The following is a 15,386-nucleotide window of genomic DNA, read 5'->3' as shown; positions in this document are numbered from 1 at the left end:
TTGTTACGACTGAATGGACTTTTCGATTCTCTATCCAACGATGCCAAAACGAATTCTGTGGCTCGAATGGTTCTTGAGAAACTTCGAATAAGTCATTCAGTTATTAGTTAAGTGATAAACTGAAACTCAGTGAGTGATGGAAAAATGTTTTGGCTTTGGGTAGACTGATGAAGGAGCAGGAATCACAACTGCAGCTCCTAAAGGAGCTTTCGAAGGAGGTCGAGCGCCTCAAGTCGGAGCAACGCACCCCCGCCCTGCCCACTACTAGTGAGACGACCTTGCGGCTGGAGGAGTTGCACGAAGAGATGGCTCAGCTGCGCGAGGACAACTCGCATCTGCTAGAGGCGAATGAGGAGTTGCAGGCCAGTTTGCTGCATGCCGGCCTGGAAACAGGCCGGATGCTGACCAATGGCGAGAACAGTCTGGCCCATGAACTGGACATCATGTCCCAGGACGAGGTATGTAGGTGTAGGAAAAACGAACAAAACCCCCGTTTCGGCGTGGGGTGGCGGTCACGTCCAATTAAGAATCTATTCCTCAACATTGCAGGTGCAAAAGGCCCTCAAAGAGCAACAGGAAGTTAACCGGCAACTGAGGGCCTACATTGAGGGCATTTTGCTGAACATTGTCGAGAACCATCCGCAGCTTCTAGAAGTGAAGCAGCAAGCGAAGAATGGCTTGAAAAATTAGCAACATCCCACAAAACGGGCGGGAAAATTTCGTTCACTTTTTTACCACATATGGCTAAAAAAGTGTTCAAATGTCCAGTCGGGTAAGAGCATACATACAGAGTGGCCCAAAATGATGTGTGTTTAAGACCAAAAAGTCAAAAAATGGTGCGTTCTGTGCAATTTATCCCAACCGCCCTTGAAACACTCGTTTAGCGCTTCATGCGGTCGATCGAAGCCGTCCCTACTGATGAAATGTGATAACTCATTTGAATCACTGTGATTTTTTGTGAAGATTTGATATCATGTTGCGTTTGTTTTATCAACCTAACGGTGGCCTGATTGATTGAAACTGGAGAATTTCCAAACGGCAACTGAAAATCAACTTTTTTAGGATTTTTCAACAGTTGCAGTTGAGTTGTGCTTCAATTCACAGAAGAATTGCTATGCATACGTGTTTTTATTGGCGCAATTGACTGTTGTTATTGTTTGTGAGAGTCACTATTGCATGTTGCAAAGGGTCCACGTTCTATTGATATTCTGTACATACTGTTTATACTAAGTAATTGGAACGCGATCTGTTTACCCGTTTAAGTTATTAATGAAATAAATAAAAACAGATTTCTATTTTATATTAAACAATGTTTTATTGAAGACAGGGACAGTCGTGCAGCGATTGATCGGAAGAGTTAGAAACGTTACCTCAATGCAATCATTAAATACAGCGAATCGTGTAACAATACTTAAACATTTGTATAGAATCCAAATAATACTTTAATAAACAAGCAAAAGCTAAGCGCAAGGCCAACGATAAAAAACAAGGGTCCAAATCCTGGCCACTTGGATACGGAGTGCCAACAAACAGCCCGTAGGTGGAACCTCATTCAACCAATTCCACATAGTTTGCAGGAAATAGCCCATAGGTGATTCCATCAGGAGCCAGGCCTTGCCACCAGCCCTCATCCACTTTCTCAATGTTCGTTATAAAATCGCCAGGATCGAAGGAAATTTCCGTATCGTCAGCTAAAAAGGCCCATTGAGTGAGTCACTCAAAGCCCCCAACCCGCTTTCGCTCACCCGCTTGATAGTCGTACAAAGCCCTGGCCTTATAGCCGTCCTTTGCCATCCCGAAAATGTACTCATCGACAAAATCCTGCTCTAGCATTTGCACTGTTTGCTCGACAAACGGCGAACTGTCGCCTTTATCTACACTCGTAGGCGAAGCCGCGCTCTCTGCAGGCTTGGCGGAAGAATTCGAAGAATCTTTCGGAGACCTGCATAATACCACCGATTCCAGCGGGTAATTTAATGTATTTGCACTTGTTTGTCACCTTTTGATTGTGGCAAATTGGTCACACTCGTCGTCGCTGCCAGCCTGAGCAGGCTCAGGAGAAGAGCTGGCGACAAACAATCAAAGCAATGGAAGGCAAACTGTTGGTTCCTCTACTTACACGCGTAGATTACTGGCTAACTTTGGTAGGTTGTTGCATTGAGCGTTGGCTTTTAAAATGGAGGCCCGCACTGGCTTTTCTGGGGCCACATTCTGCCTCTCAGTCTCTTGTTTGAAGTTGTCCCGCTCGCTTTGCTTGAACTGGTCGATTTTTTCGTTGCGCAGCTCGGCTTCTTGCTCGCGATTTTTCGTGTCGCTTTCTAAAACCACTTCACGTGAAAATGGCGCCACCGAATCAACTCAACTCTTGCCACCTTCCTGGCGCTGCCTTTCCACTTCCAGGCTGAGCTGCTGCTCCTGTTTCTTCTGTCTTTCCTGCTCCAAGCGCCGCTTTTCCTCCTCCTCCTCCTTCTTCCAGAACTTATCTCTTTCGTGAGAGTTTATCTCTTTGACGGCGTTCACTTTTTGGTACCGTGTGCCTACAAACCCACTTACCTCAAGCACCCCGATGCTGTTTAACTGCGATTCTTACCAACAGGCAGAGCGCGTTCAACGGGCTCAACTTTCATTTTAAACCGATACTCTGAGCCATACATTTTCAGCTTCTCAATTAGCAAGTCCTCGTCCACTTCGTCCTCGTTTCGCGCATTGTAGGTGAGGTGGGCCCCCGGGAAGAATTTCTCCACATCTCTCAAGTGGTTGGCGCAAAGGCCTTTCCTCACGGTGTTTGCACCTTCCCCTATACCAAATACAAACCGTCTGCAATCTCAAAAAGCCCCTTGGCTGGGACAAGTCAAGTACCTTGCCAGTTAATCAAAACGCACTTATCCAGGGACGTGGATGGATCGTTTAACTTGACAAAGGCATACATGATTTTGCCGGAGCTCAAATCCTCCTTCAGCTCGTTAATGCCTCCGTCTCCTTGGCTGACCAACTTGAGGACGTTGGAGTGGCCCTCATAACCAAATAAGGCCCTTGAATCGCAAAAACGCCCAATAAGGAGCTAATTTGCATATTTTATTGCCACACCAATTGATAAATTGCAGTGGTGACGGCCTTACAGGTGGCTCCTAACCTGAAAACTCACCAGTTCGTTTCGGTTTTTTCACTCAGCACGTCCCTCCAGGCCTCCTTTAGGGCCCCACTGTTTCTTCCCAAATCGATCGTCATTTCCCTCTTCTATCACCGGCCTAGTTTATCCAAATTTTGCGGGCAGACGATTTTTTTTGCATGTTTTGCTATTTTTTTACCCAAAACTGACGTTTACGACACGAACATGAATCACATCACGTCAACATATGCAAAGTCGAGTTGCCACAACTCTTTGCTCATGAGCGCCTATCTGCCTCTCTCTGGTTGCGTTGGCTGTTCGTCCTGTTCCAATATGTAATTAAACCTCACTCAAACTCCCACTGTTGGCAACAAGGCGGAAACATCCGTCACATATTTGTTTACAAGCCCGATTTAACCTCACTAAGTTTTGACAAGAATTGCCCAACAATGAGTTTAAAAACGTTGGAAATTGCACCAAACCGGCTTTTAATGGACTCGAATTTCGACGGTTACAAACTGTCCTTAAAACCGATAAAACAGTCGCGTAAAAGCCTGCAAGTGCCCGTAGAGAAGACATGTGTAAACCCGAGCCAGTACAGTATCGTGCACGTAAAGCTCCTCAGTTTGCACAATCACCTTTGCGTGGACCAATTCGACGGATTCTCCTCCGTTTATTTCGTCGATAAACAGCTAACAATTCAGAAGGTTTATGTGGATGCGGGGACAAATGAGCTTGTTGATCCAGTGGCTGTCTACACGATGTCGAAGCCCCGAGAACGACTCAGTGGGGACTACGGTGTAACTTTACGATTCGCCAGTGCCGACTATTGCGTAGCCTCAGACGGAATAGGCACTTTTTACATTCTAGCCACTAAGGATAAAAGGGACGATGATCAATTCGACACCCTGTTCTCGGGCCATGTATTGAGCAACGAGAGCCAGGGCTTTGTAGTATCAGATGCGTCGTTCAACGACGCCAAACAGGAACTTCACGTGCTCCTGTTGCACGTCCAGGAGCACGGAACAGACGGATTCATTTCGATCATTCATTGGATAACATTCAAAAAGACTCAGAAGGATTGGCACCAAGTGGCTCTGAGACAGCTGAAGACAAAAGGCGAAGTGCAGTACTTGCAGTTGGAGAGCGATTGCGACCACTTATACGTCGTCTCGGAGAATCTGGTGGTTTTTGCTTTGAACTCTGAGCACCCAATTGAAGAAACCCCACTGGCAAGCAGTGGGAAGTTGTACCACTGGTCGCAAGACACTGATGAAATCACTGTGAAGATTCCGCTGCCAGAAACAGCGCAGAAGAATCTACTGAAAGTCTCCTGCGGGGGGAGTGAACTGAATGTCGAATATAACTCACTCAGAGTGCTGTCGGGCACATTTCAGGGTTCTGTGGACTCCGCCTTAACAACTTGGAGTCTGAAGGGGGATCTTTTGGAGATTCAACTCGCTAAAGCAGATAAGGAGTATTGGACGCAACTGCTCGCGGGCTACGATGAGGGAGAGCAGGATCTCAGCCCAAGCTATGTGGATGAGGTCCATAACCGACTTCAGGGATTCACAAGCAAACGGGAGGAAACGCCACAGCGTGGCGCCACGTTTAACTCCCAGCCAATAGAGGAGTGCGACTTTGAGACTGATAAGGCGGAGACCTTTCAGAGAATAAGCGGGGTAACAAATAAACCCACCCATCAGGTTCATTTAGGGTCCCACCATGTACTGTTAAGCCCATTTTTGGACTCACAATCCGTACCCGCTTTAGGTGAGTAGCGGACTGCTTTGTTGCAATCAACTGAGGCAGCACTGGTTTTAGGCATAAGGCACGATGTGGACGTTTGCTTGTGGCAGCCCACTTGGAATGGGCAGGATTTCACTTGCCAGCACCAGGGCACTTTACTGGCTTTTGGATACGTGCAGGTACAGGATTTTTTAATTTAAACTCCCCGACCACCTCGCTAAACCCCGTTGTTTCAGGCGTCTAAAACCAACAGAAAGTTCCTCACATGCTCTCAGAACCTGGACTATGCCGTAGTGAGCGAGTCTGCGGGTCACATTTTTATTTACCGGCAAAACAGGCCCTTGCTGACCACCGAATTGAGGCAGCGCTCGACCGGGAGGCGCGTTAAGCGAGTGGCAGAACAACAGGTTATCAACCTATCGAATGAGAGCATTTTAGGGATTTTTGCTGGCGACAGCCACCTTTTTGTATTGGGCGAGGACTTTGTGACTGCTTTCAGCATGAACGTGAACAACGACGCACTATAGCTCTTACCTAAGTTTAATAGCCAATGAATCTATAATGGAGATTATCGCATTTCACTAGCCCTAAATGTGCCTTATGACTTAAACTGGGTAAATCTCTAGTCTCCTTCAATCATGAGATGATCCAGTTTGAGCTCTTTTCCTTTGACCGGTTTGGGTTTACCGGATCTTTTTTCCTTTTTGGCCACTTTCTGTCCAATCACATACTCGGGCATCACTAGCTTTGCGTTTTTATACGAGGGTTTTTGCGCTGGTTCAGAGCTTGTCGGAGCTTTTTCCATTATCATCACAGGTTCAGCGGTGCCTGCAACCGCAACATTAAATTTAATCAACGTTCTCCAGTTGAATCAGTTACCTGATGTTTCTGTCAGCCGAATGTGCTTGTTGAAGACGATTTTCGAGGGCAATTCCCCCAGCTTCTCCTCAACGATTCCCTTCTCCAGCTTTTTCCGGTTTGCCAGCTCCCGTAGGAACTCCATCGCGGATTTGGCATTGCTTTCTTCTGTAACTTCCTGGACGTCTTCAAGGGAATACCTTGTCCATTTGTGCGGGTTTTTCTTGAAGTCTGGTATTCTAAAAGGGCTTGGCTTGAGGGATTGCTCGAAAGGCAATCAGCGCTTACTTGTTGATGTAGCTTTTAGGTGCGGGGTTCTGGGGCCGTTTGAAAATGCTCTCTTTTCCTCTGAAAGCCCGCGTTTGGCTACGTTGAGCACTGCGGTCATCTCGCGGGCCTCCGGCGCTGTCACTGGACGAGTTTGTGTTTTTGCGGTTGTTTTCCAACACCATCAATTGGTCGAAGACCTTTTTCTGCCGATCTTTGAACTCCGGATTGCCCGTTTTTAGTTTAAATACATCCATGTTGGGGCTTGCAAAAGGTAAACATTCCATCGACATTCACTTTGGCATTTGGTTACCACTGTTGCCACTAACTGCACAAAAAAATTCCATTGGCCAAATGCAGATTGAAAATCACACTTCACTGATCTTCACTTCAATCTTTCACTTGCTTCTAGCATCTAGCGACAAAGCCGCTGAAATTTCAACTGCAACGAGGGATGCCTGACAGCCTGACGCTTTTGCTAACCTCACTTTATGGATTTGTATACGTTTCCGCTTTGGTGGAATATGTACACGTAAACATGAATTGTTGGAGAGATTAGAGGGATTTAGCGCTGGTATTTAATGAATAATCTTCACACAAGCTTTGAAGACGTGGTGGAGCTTCGATGCCGAGCGATCGCGTTTGTCTACGACACAATTTGCCAGCAAAGTAGCCTCCAGTAGCTGTTTGCCATTTTGAGACAAGCTGATTGGAGTTTGAAGACCTTTCGAGACCCCATTGAGTAAGTTTGTGAACTAGAATCCATTAATTTGTATGTAGATTAATTAGTCAATTTGCACGGTTTTATTCTCAACTGTTAACGACTCGACAAATCCATTGCCAAAGTAATAAAGTTCGTAACTATCGTGGACTAGAGTTGCTCAACTCGCACTCCTATGTGAAAACAACTATCTTTAGAATCGCCGAATTCCTGATAAGTATTTAATCGTTTTCTCGCAACGACTGCAAAGTGAACGCAGATTGCCGATGAATAGTAAAGATCAAAGCGCGTCCTCGGGCTTGAGATGGTTCAACAACCATCCAAAAACATGCCAAGGCAAAGGTAAACACTTCACTTTGTTTTCTTAGTTCTATTGATAGCCACTGGACTTGAAGCGGCGAAAATGGTAGTGAAGAGTATATGCTGTTTGGGGGCGGGCTACGTAGGGGGGCCCACTTGCAGTGTAATCGCCCTAAAGTGCCCTGAAATCAAGGTGACGGTCGTCGACAAGAGCAAGGAAAGGATCGCCCAGTGGAACAGCGATAAGCTGCCAATCTACGAGGTGATATAAGAGCCAACAACTATTTGCTATTAAGAAAAAAGACTCAATAGATTAAAAGCCCGTTATTATCAGAGCAATAAAGTGATTTGATTAATCAATTTGAATGCCTTAGCCGGGTCTGGACGAAGTGGTGAAGGCGTCAAGAGGTAAGAACCTGTTTTTTTCCGATGACTGCGATGCGGCCATAGTGGAGGCGGACCTGATTTTCATCTCAGTTAACACTCCAACCAAGACGTTTGGGAATGGAAAAGTAACGTATTCAGCTGGTGAAAGGTCGTGGTTTGAAAATGAACCTTTCAGGGCAGAGCCCCCGATTTGAAGTTCGTGGAAGGGGCTGCGCGAATGATTGCCAATGTGGCCAAAAGTAACAAAATTGTTGTGGAAAAGAGCACTGTTCCCGTAAATGCTGCCGAGAGTGTCATGAAGATTTTGAAGGCCAATCAGCGACCTGGAGTGTCTTATCAGATCCTAAGCAATCCCGAGTTTCTTGCCGAAGGCAAGTGACGAAAATATGAAACTGTTGTCAGTCTTGAAACGTTCATTTGCCTGCAGGCACTGCGATAAATGACCTGCTGAATGCGGACAGAGTGCTGATAGGCGGAGAGGAAACAGCCGCAGGCGAAGCTGCTATTGAGGAGCTTTGCAAGATCTACGAGCACTGGATTCCACGCAAGAAAATCTTGACCACGAACACTTGGTCCAGTGAATTATCTAAGTTGGTAAATACTCAGAGGACGGGAGATTGTTACTTAAACTAGTAGTAAAAATTGCGGTTTTCCAGGCCGCTAATGCTATGCTAGCGCAGAGGATTTCCAGCATCAATTCCTTGTCAGCAGTTTGCGAAGCAACCGGCGCTGATATTACTGAAGTAGCCAGAGCGGTTGGGCTGGACTCACGAATCGGCCCCAAGTTCTTGCAGGCCTCCATTGGTAAGCCATGATAATGATAAAGCAATCAAAGCCTCAAATCGCGCATTGCTTAAACTCATTAGGGGACAGTCGGGCTTGTGCTATTATTATCCAGGGGATTGTTTAATTAAATTATTTATTTCAATTTATGGGTTTCGGTGGGAGCTGTTTCCAAAAGGACATTCTCAACTTGGTGTATATCTGCGAGTGTCTCAATCTGCCCCACGTAAGTTAGGTTTCGTATTCATCCAACCAATGCCAAGATTGAGGTTTTATAGGTGGCAGCGTATTGGCAGAGCGTGATCGACATGAACCAGCACCAAAAGCACCGATTCACCGCCAAGGTGATCGAAAGCCTATTTAACACCGTCAGTGGCAAGAACATTTGCATTTTGGGATTCGCCTTTAAAAAGAACACCGGCGACACCAGAGAGAGTGCCGCGATTTACGTATCAAAAACTCTAATAGACGAGGGTGCTTCCATCAAGATCTACGATCCAAAGGCAAGTGTATTTTCATTGCAAACTACTTCAACTACTGTCTGGTCTAATAGTGGGTTTAGAACTGGATTAAAAATCCTTTTATGTTCTAAAAATGAGCCTGTTTCGATCGGTAGAACGGATAACTCATCACTCTGTAATGCAGGTAGAAAAACCTCAAATCTACGAAGACTTAAAGTATGTGGGGGTGACCGATGAGCAGTTCCAAAGGCACGTAACTATTTGCAACGACGCCTATTTAGCCACTAAGGAGTGCCATGCGGTGGTTCTTTGTACCGAATGGGACGAGTTTGTGGTGGGTATTTCCAATACGCGATACCATTGCCGTGATTGGCGGATCTTCACGATTCCAGACCTTGGACTACGAGAAAATTTATGACCAAATGATGAAGCCCGCCCATATGTTCGACGGCCGCAAAATTCTGGACCATAACAACCTGTTAAGGATCGGCTTCCATGTGGAAACCATCGGCAGCCGTCTCGGGCAGCCGTTTAAGAACCGACGCTACAGCATCAACCCGCAAGTTGTATAAGGTAGTCAAAGATGCTGCAAATATTTGCCATTTATCAATGACTTTCTTTCCTAGGTTTTCAGGCTACACAATTTGTGCAATACAGTGAAAAATGTCATTAATAAACCCGCTTGGTCAACATCTGAACTCTATGAAGCAGTGCAGGCATTTAAGTATATTCTTCCGGTTTTCAACAGTGAAGCGTTTTATTGATGACGTTTTTGCTACTGCAACAACCTGGACGTTGAGTGCCAGTAATACCCAAGTGCTATTGCCCAGTTCTATTATTAAGACACTATTTTAAAAAGTATTATTAATTAAGCTGACATGCACGTGCACGTGCAAGACCATTGAATGCGATTTGAAGATTTTCAAATCCAATTCAAATGAACCAATAAATATTATTTGACCAGAAGTGTGAGTATGTTTGAAAGCCAACATCAACCCAATATTTTTATTGGGACGTCCTCTTATTGCCGCATTCGATAACGATTTTGGGGTCATTTGAATTATTTTGTCGGTTATTAAATAAATATTACTCACCTTTTTATTGTCGAAACAATATTGAATGCCACTAATGTTAGTTCAGAGTTGATATGATGAAGGATCGTTGCTTGAAGTCTTTGAAGTTCAAATGAAGCGCCTTTTCGGTCCGGAACCAACACAAAACTGTCAAAATTACCGATTAAGGGTACCGAACTGAAGCGGGGAGTTTCCCATTCCTTATAACGGGCACAAATCAGCAGGAATTTCAGATTGAGACCGTTTTTTCGAATTCCTGAAAGGGCGGTTTATGAAATCTGTCAAACAGTCGCTGACCTAAACGAAACTGAAGGTGCTGCCACCTGTCGGCTTGAACCAGCCACAAGTAGTGGTAAACGCAAATGAGTTTTCACTTGCTTTTTTGAAATTCTACCCGAAACCCAAGGAAAATATTATCATTACTATACAGGAATTTTAGCATTTTGCAAATTTATTAAGGAAAACCCTACAGAGCACTGTATAACGAAATAAAAACTACTTTGTTGAAGCGAGCTATAGGGCTCTGTCTCTAAAAAGCGACAACACCGCTTCTACTTTGGCATGCGGAATTTTACGTTGGGATTGTTGGCGCTCTGCAGAAAGACGTTAATGACAGAATGGCCAGTCATTTTATTTCCGCACACTGCTAATCAACGTCAATTGTTCGATTTTTGTTGTGGGCGCACCGCATAGAAACTCGAGAAGTTTCACAAATTTCAAACAAATCCATAGCTCCAGTGCAGACTTGCAGATCTTTCTTTTTCACGGCTTGTTTTGAATATCGTATGTCCATCCAGAACCTCAACACATTTGGTAAGTGCTCATCGCAAAAGGGTCACCTACACCTGGTTTCTTGACTCAATCAACATGGCCGCTGGTTTTACTACGTTTTTCGGTCGTTCATTTCTTTGAATCAGCTTTTACTCGCTTCTCTTCGGCCCATGAGGCCCAATTGAACAGCAAAATTGGACATAGTTTCAAAGGCATGGCCGATGACGCATCGCTTGACTGAAGGGGACAATGTGTTTGTGTCCCCTAGCTAACATCTAAATTGAAGTCAGTTTGATTGTTTAATCTGGTGGTGGCTTGATTCAATAAATTTGCTGGAATGTAGAACTGCCGTACCAGTATTGATCCGCCAGCCTTGACCTCATTTTGACGAATTTATTGTCCACAGACCCCTTTGCTGATGCCAGTAAGGGTGCTGATGATGATGTTCAAGACGGACTTGTTCATATAAGAATTCAGCAGCGGAACGGACGCAAGACTCTCACAACAGTACAAGGCCTTTCATCCGAATATGACTTGAAGAAAATTGTACGCGCGTGTAAAAAGGTAAGTTTTCTTGTATCCCCAGAGGGATCAGCTGCTCATAGATAAGGACTTTCAGGAATTTGCGTGCAATGGGACTGTAATCGAACACCCCGAATACGGCGAGGTGCTGCAGCTCCAAGGGGATCAACGCGAGAACATCTGCCAGTGGCTGACCAAAGCAGGGCTGGCGAAGCCCGATCAACTCAAGGTGCACGGATTCTAAGCGCCAGCCAACAAGCATGTCGCCGTTCCATAAACGCTTTTTTTTCCTTTCAATCAAGAAATTGAGACCGTGCTATGAACCAGTCACAGTAGCGTCACCGCAAAATTGTTAGTTCGTAGACCTTGTACAATAATAATAAATACTTTTTATATAATTATGATTGTGCCTTTGACGTAAATACATTACTTGTCTCATCTGCGTTCACCGTTTTAAATGTTGTCAGTATTTAGTTTGTCGTCACAATAAATAATGTGATTTGGGACTTTGCTTTTTAATCCTTGACTGAATAAAGGTTTATTGATACATTCAAATACAGAAAATATACATACATTGTGCTGTTCTTAACAACTCAATGACCTTAAGCTAATAGCTCTCCAGCAAGTTACGAGAACGTACAGCGATCTCCATCACTTCAGAAACCATCTGGTACAGTAGAAGGCTGCTGGCCCCTAACAAAATGATCAGCCGCAAAAACTTTTGACTAGTCAAGTAAATGATAAAAAGCATGTCGTTCTCCTGAACTATTCAGCCGCCCTTAGCTGACGTTTCACTATGTGTACCTAAAAACCACTTGTACCACTACCAGTCCAAAACCAACTTTATTCCAAGCCTACCTTCCTATTGCTCAAACACACGACATAAGCGTGGTCGTCGAACACAACACTCAGTCGCTTGAAATCCTGGTCAAAGGCCTTGTGGTCCAGTCTGGAACAGACCCGGTAAAATAGCTGGTTTCTTACCTCAGTTCTTGACTTACCTGGAATGCGCCAGCCCAATCAATGACTGCAAAACGACTGCGGTCTTTTCGTCATTCTCCAAATCGCCCCCACTGCACAGAACAGCCCCCTCGGAGTTCAACGTTAAATATCCAATTTGGCCCGGAATATTGGGACGATCCATGACATGCTCAGGGACTACGAATGATGGATATTTGACCACTTTGAAGTAAAATTGAAACCTTGGAAACTATTTATTTAACAAAATCACTATTAATCAGGAAATCAAGAAAGTTGAGAAGAACCATAAAAGAAAATACGAGAAGAACCATAGATAAAGACGAGAGAAGAACTCCCACTTTAACATATCAGTGACAGCTGTGACACACCAGTGTTGTCAATCCCAGACAGCGTTGCCATGTCCAAAAATCGAATTTCGATAATTTTTTGTTTGGTCGGCGGCTAAAAATCTTCGCGAAGACACCCAGTGTTCCGAACTCTGGGTAGGATTCTTACCAACTAAAAAACCCCCTTTTTTATACTACGAGTTTTCGGGAGTTATCCTTTAAAACTTGTAGTCCACTTTAAGAATTTGTCAGCTAACTAGTTAGTTTTATATTCAAAGTCGCACATAGATAAAGACGAGCATCGCATTCTCTCCATGTTAGCTCGGTAGATAAGCTCGACACTTTGCGGTAGATATCGTAAAAAATCGGTAGGCTCATTTTTCTATCACTTAAATTTTTATGAACTTACAGCAATACTAAAATAAACATTTGTTTATCATACGTATTGCTAATAAAATTATGAATACTAATTTTACGAACTAATCACTTTTCGTGAATCTTGACAACAGCCGGACAGATTACAGGGTCTAACCTCTGTTAACTGTCACAATGTCAACAGCAACCTAACCTTAATCCACTAACACTCCAAACTCAAAGTTGCTTCATTTCTCCAATGTTTAGTGTTCGTATGTAATTGAGTTCAAGTCCCAATAATGTTAATGTTAAAGTAACGTGCCAACAGACAATTGCAAGCTTATCAACACCCACAATGGCGGAGACATTATCAGGAATCCTCAATGGAATTATGAAGGTGGACGCGATGGAAGAGGCTTTCAGTTGCTTTCTAGTGCATCGGTCTGAAACCGAGCGGGAGAACATTGCGAAATGGCAGCAGGAACTGTGCGATTTCTTCGAAGGCCTGAATCCCGAGCACTTGGACTTTGTGCTGAGACAATACCTGAATGTGACATCGCAAAGCTCGCGTCGACGAATGCAAGTGCTGATCGAACTATTGGAGCACTGTATACGAAAGGGGGCTCTACAGGCCAGAAAGGCTAGCGAGTTCATCATAACCACCGATCAGTTGCATTGGAGCAACGCTGCCTTGTGGATGAATTGTTTTCAGTTGATTAGCGATATTATTGAGCTGGTTGACTATAAGGGAGTGCGCGAACTGATGAAAGGCTGCTGTGAAAAGGCCAAGACGCTGCCATTGAAATTAACCTCGGGCGTGCAGCCCCAATGTCAGATACTGCTTAAATTAGTGTCAAAAATCCTGGACAGAGACGTGTGCCTTCTGCCCGGTTATTTGCTGACTAATGAGCTCCAGAAGATCTATTCAGAGTGTCCCCACTGGACAGTTGCTTCAATGTTTACAGATTATGTGGAGAGCTTTCGGCCGTGCGCCCAAATGGTGTCCATCATTGGTCACAGCCAAATGAGGCCGGTGATCGAGCAGAGCGGCTGCCCAGACTACGTGGCTAATCCTTGGAAGCTGGATCCGATCACTTTAAGGTTTGCATTGAAAGGCACGCTGCCTTATGATCCAGAGCTCACAGACAAGCAGGTTGGCCTACTGCGTTATGCTATTCAAACTCCTTACAGCCGAGATATGGTAAGTCAAGAGGATTTGTTGATTAGATCTCATTCAGTACCTTCATCAGATCTCCAGCATGATGAACTTCAACAAACAAATAGTCAAACCTTGCCAGGCCATTGAGGATCAACTAGTTGAGCTGATTATTGACGCTCTAGACCGCACGGAGATTGATGGGGATGGAACTGAGGGTCTCTGGCAGCACATCACATCTCAGCTGATCTACTTTGTCTTGTTCAATTTCGCCACTTTCCACAACGTGGTTACCACCTTGGTCTCGCGTGTACAGGTGCGTTTGCTGGGCGAGTTTGGAGTTCTTGGATCAATCGCATTTTAGGGCAAAGAAGTGCGTCGCGGCAGGGACCAACTGATGTGGGTGCTATTGCAATTCCTCTCCGGCTCAATCCAGCGAAACCCAGTCACCAACTTCTTCTCAGTATTGAAACTCTACGAGGCTCTTTTCCCCGAGCACGAGCTGCCCTCGCCAGTTCCCGACTTCAACCAGCCGCAATGCACCAGGCAAATGGCCATGGCGTGCATCTGGATCCACATATCGCGCAAAGCAAGTCACACTTCTTCGAGGCAAAGCCCAAATGTTATTCGGACTGTTTCAGGTGCAGTCCGAGGGCGCTGACATTAGCCTGCCTTTGCCCAACAAACTGAAAGCGCATTTGGAGTTCATCCAGCACCTGACCACACCCAGCAGCAATTCATTTGTTACTGGCACTGATTACAGAGTGGCGTTGCTCTGCAATGCTTACAGCACTTACCAAGAGTTTTTCAAGTGAGTTTTTTTGCGGTTTAGACAGCTTTTATTGAGCTGCTGAAAGGGGCGGCAGTTTATGAACACCTACTTGAATGAGTCGAGATTTAGGCACGCGGCAATTTTAAACAAACGAAAATGTGTCTTAAGTTTAAGGTACTTACCGAAATGCTGCCATTCTATTATTAGGTGATAGTGACGACTTTAAAAGGCTCCAATGAACGGTGTGTTTACGTTCTGGCTGTCACTCGCTAGCCGAATCAACTGGTCGCGCATCATCGACAAAGATCGGCTCGTGCGTAGTAGCATTGCCAGCTACTCTTCGGCCTAACCTCAAATTTGCGTCGCAATGGCGATTTGTAAAACGGGATTGTCCGTTCTGAAAAACTCACGCATCACCGGAACTTTGGTACCGAAGGGAAGCTGGAAGTTTCTTGTTTCGGAAAATGCTCACCAGGCACCGGTTTTTTTGGATTTTAATGTTTTTTTCGTATTTTGCGAGCGCGGTTGACGCACTGTGTCAAACAGTCGATGACCCAGGCGAAACTGACGGTGTTGCCGCACAGCCTTTGAAAAGAACGCAGCAGCAAGTGGTGGTATAGCCGTCGTACATTCTCACGTATACAGGGTTATTCACGTTTGATTTTAAAAAAGTACTATTCTATGAATTGTCCGACGCCTACCGAGCGCACATTTAAAAAATATTTTCGTAATGTACAGGGTGCCCCAAAAGCTCCAAAGATATCAAAGTTGCGTTTTTTTAAATGGAATGTCCTGT

At 44.9% G+C, this 15,386-nt stretch overlaps 8 protein-coding genes across 12 annotated transcripts in view; 5 read left to right on the top strand and 3 right to left on the bottom strand.

Annotated features, from left to right (window-relative positions):
- LOC109542274 (rab11 family-interacting protein 4B) overlaps positions 1-1,300 on the top strand; it is a 9,073-nt gene extending 7,773 nt beyond the window's left edge. For 3 of the 4 annotated variants that reach the window (XM_048669831.1, XM_019911430.2, XM_019911431.2), the window contains exons 9-10: positions 164-458; positions 550-1,300. In XM_048669831.1, coding sequence (XP_048525788.1) covers positions 164-458; positions 550-690 — 436 coding nt within the window. In that variant the 3' untranslated portion in view covers positions 691-1,300. The remainder of the gene's footprint in view (positions 1-163; positions 459-549) is intronic. The other variant, XM_048669830.1, reaches the window with a different exon arrangement.
- LOC109542280 (drebrin-like protein B) lies at positions 1,296-3,367 on the bottom strand. Its single transcript, XM_019911439.2, has 8 exons — positions 3,146-3,367; positions 2,860-3,032; positions 2,591-2,797; positions 2,373-2,537; positions 2,120-2,318; positions 2,000-2,065; positions 1,746-1,942; positions 1,296-1,691 (listed from the first exon to the last, which is right to left on the bottom strand). The coding sequence occupies exons 1-8, from the start codon at positions 3,226-3,228 to the stop codon at positions 1,549-1,551; spliced, it is 1,233 nt and encodes a 410-aa protein (XP_019766998.2). The 5' UTR covers positions 3,229-3,367; the 3' UTR covers positions 1,296-1,548.
- Positions 3,368-3,470: 103 nt separating this feature from the next.
- LOC109542272 (nudC domain-containing protein 1) lies at positions 3,471-5,426 on the top strand. The gene is made up of 3 exons (XM_019911425.2): positions 3,471-4,882; positions 4,934-5,037; positions 5,095-5,426. The coding sequence occupies exons 1-3, from the start codon at positions 3,559-3,561 to the stop codon at positions 5,383-5,385; spliced, it is 1,719 nt and encodes a 572-aa protein (XP_019766984.2). The 5' UTR covers positions 3,471-3,558; the 3' UTR covers positions 5,386-5,426.
- LOC109542285 (protein TSSC4) lies at positions 5,381-9,988 on the bottom strand. The gene is made up of 4 exons (XM_019911446.2): positions 9,730-9,988; positions 6,005-6,311; positions 5,738-5,955; positions 5,381-5,686 (listed from the first exon to the last, which is right to left on the bottom strand). The coding sequence occupies exons 2-4, from the start codon at positions 6,274-6,276 to the stop codon at positions 5,481-5,483; spliced, it is 696 nt and encodes a 231-aa protein (XP_019767005.1). The 5' UTR covers positions 6,277-6,311; positions 9,730-9,988; the 3' UTR covers positions 5,381-5,480.
- On the top strand, positions 6,445-9,601 carry LOC109542277 (UDP-glucose 6-dehydrogenase). 2 transcript variants are annotated; one of them, XM_019911435.2, is made up of 11 exons: positions 6,445-6,725; positions 7,073-7,266; positions 7,379-7,516; positions 7,567-7,762; positions 7,819-7,985; positions 8,048-8,194; positions 8,332-8,400; positions 8,453-8,677; positions 8,820-8,969; positions 9,028-9,208; positions 9,262-9,601. In XM_019911435.2, the coding sequence occupies exons 2-10, from the start codon at positions 7,108-7,110 to the stop codon at positions 9,205-9,207; spliced, it is 1,431 nt and encodes a 476-aa protein (XP_019766994.1). In that variant the 5' UTR covers positions 6,445-6,725; positions 7,073-7,107; the 3' UTR covers position 9,208; positions 9,262-9,601. The 2 variants fall into 2 exon arrangements, with proteins under 2 accessions (XP_019766994.1, XP_019766993.1); XM_019911434.2 differs by having other exon boundaries at positions 6,446-6,725; positions 8,048-8,195; positions 8,327-8,400.
- A 310-nt stretch (positions 9,989-10,298) lies between the features above and the next one.
- LOC109542287 (eukaryotic translation initiation factor eIF1) lies at positions 10,299-11,507 on the top strand. Its single transcript, XM_019911448.2, has 3 exons — positions 10,299-10,521; positions 10,886-11,043; positions 11,099-11,507. Exons 1-3 carry the CDS (start codon positions 10,494-10,496, stop codon positions 11,243-11,245), a joined length of 333 nt encoding a protein of 110 aa, XP_019767007.1. The 5' UTR covers positions 10,299-10,493; the 3' UTR covers positions 11,246-11,507.
- A 16-nt stretch (positions 11,508-11,523) lies between these two features.
- Positions 11,524-12,451, bottom strand: LOC109542288 (ragulator complex protein LAMTOR4; the record flags this gene model as incomplete). The annotated part of the gene is given in 3 exon segments (XM_019911449.2): positions 11,524-11,805; positions 11,860-11,950; positions 12,003-12,451. Coding segments are annotated over 3 exon segments (273 nt in total). The 3' UTR covers positions 11,524-11,766.
- Positions 12,452-12,831: 380 nt separating this feature from the next.
- The window catches only part of LOC109542268 (mediator of RNA polymerase II transcription subunit 23), a 6,169-nt gene continuing 3,614 nt past the window's right edge, over positions 12,832-15,386 (top strand). Inside the window, exons 1-4 of the mRNA XM_019911417.2 lie at positions 12,832-13,863; positions 13,913-14,134; positions 14,183-14,407; positions 14,460-14,629. Of these exons, the coding sequence (XP_019766976.1) occupies positions 13,018-13,863; positions 13,913-14,134; positions 14,183-14,407; positions 14,460-14,629 (1,463 nt within the window). The 5' untranslated portion in view covers positions 12,832-13,017. The remainder of the gene's footprint in view (positions 13,864-13,912; positions 14,135-14,182; positions 14,408-14,459; positions 14,630-15,386) is intronic.

The sequence above is a fragment of the Dendroctonus ponderosae genome, unplaced genomic scaffold (assembly GCF_020466585.1).
Source record: "Dendroctonus ponderosae isolate FM_Combo_2020 unplaced genomic scaffold, Dpon_F_20191213v2 Dpon_F_20191213_9, whole genome shotgun sequence".
NCBI classification, from domain to species: domain Eukaryota; kingdom Metazoa; phylum Arthropoda; class Insecta; order Coleoptera; family Curculionidae; genus Dendroctonus; species Dendroctonus ponderosae.
Note: the sequence above shows the minus strand (reverse complement) of the source record. Positions and strands in the feature narration are given on the sequence as shown.

Bases quoted from the DNA above. Each gene is read 5' to 3' on its own strand.
- LOC109542280 (XM_019911439.2), bottom strand. From the start codon at position 3,228: ATGACGATCGATTTGGGAAGAAACAGTGGGGCCCTAAAGGAGGCCTGG. The intron at 2,066-2,119 runs GTAAGTAGAGGA...GTTTGTCGCCAG, and splicing joins TTAGCCAGTAATCTACGCGT to CTCTTCTCCTGAGCCTGCTC. The intron at 1,692-1,745 runs GTGAGCGAAAGC...GGGCCTTTTTAG, and splicing joins TTTGTACGACTATCAAGCGG to CTGACGATACGGAAATTTCC.
- LOC109542272 (XM_019911425.2), top strand. From the start codon at position 3,559: ATGAGTTTAAAAACGTTGGAAATTGCACCAAACCGGCTTTTAATGGAC. The intron at 4,883-4,933 runs GTGAGTAGCGGA...CACTGGTTTTAG, and splicing joins ACAATCCGTACCCGCTTTAG to GCATAAGGCACGATGTGGAC. The intron at 5,038-5,094 runs GTACAGGATTTT...CCGTTGTTTCAG, and splicing joins TGGCTTTTGGATACGTGCAG to GCGTCTAAAACCAACAGAAA.
- LOC109542285 (XM_019911446.2), bottom strand. From the start codon at position 6,276: ATGTCGATGGAATGTTTACCTTTTGCAAGCCCCAACATGGATGTATTT. The intron at 5,956-6,004 runs GTAAGCGCTGAT...AAGCCCTTTTAG, and splicing joins CCTAAAAGCTACATCAACAA to AATACCAGACTTCAAGAAAA. The intron at 5,687-5,737 runs GTAACTGATTCA...TTGCGGTTGCAG, and splicing joins TCGGCTGACAGAAACATCAG to GCACCGCTGAACCTGTGATG.
- LOC109542277 (XM_019911434.2), top strand. From the start codon at position 7,108: ATGGTAGTGAAGAGTATATGCTGTTTGGGGGCGGGCTACGTAGGGGGG. The intron at 7,763-7,818 runs GCAAGTGACGAA...ATTTGCCTGCAG, and splicing joins TCCCGAGTTTCTTGCCGAAG to GCACTGCGATAAATGACCTG. The intron at 8,196-8,326 runs GTAAGCCATGAT...TTCAATTTATGG, and splicing joins GTTCTTGCAGGCCTCCATTG to GTTTCGGTGGGAGCTGTTTC.
- LOC109542287 (XM_019911448.2), top strand. From the start codon at position 10,494: ATGTCCATCCAGAACCTCAACACATTTG. The intron at 10,522-10,885 runs GTAAGTGCTCAT...TATTGTCCACAG, and splicing joins CCAGAACCTCAACACATTTG to ACCCCTTTGCTGATGCCAGT. The intron at 11,044-11,098 runs GTAAGTTTTCTT...AAGGACTTTCAG, and splicing joins TTGTACGCGCGTGTAAAAAG to GAATTTGCGTGCAATGGGAC.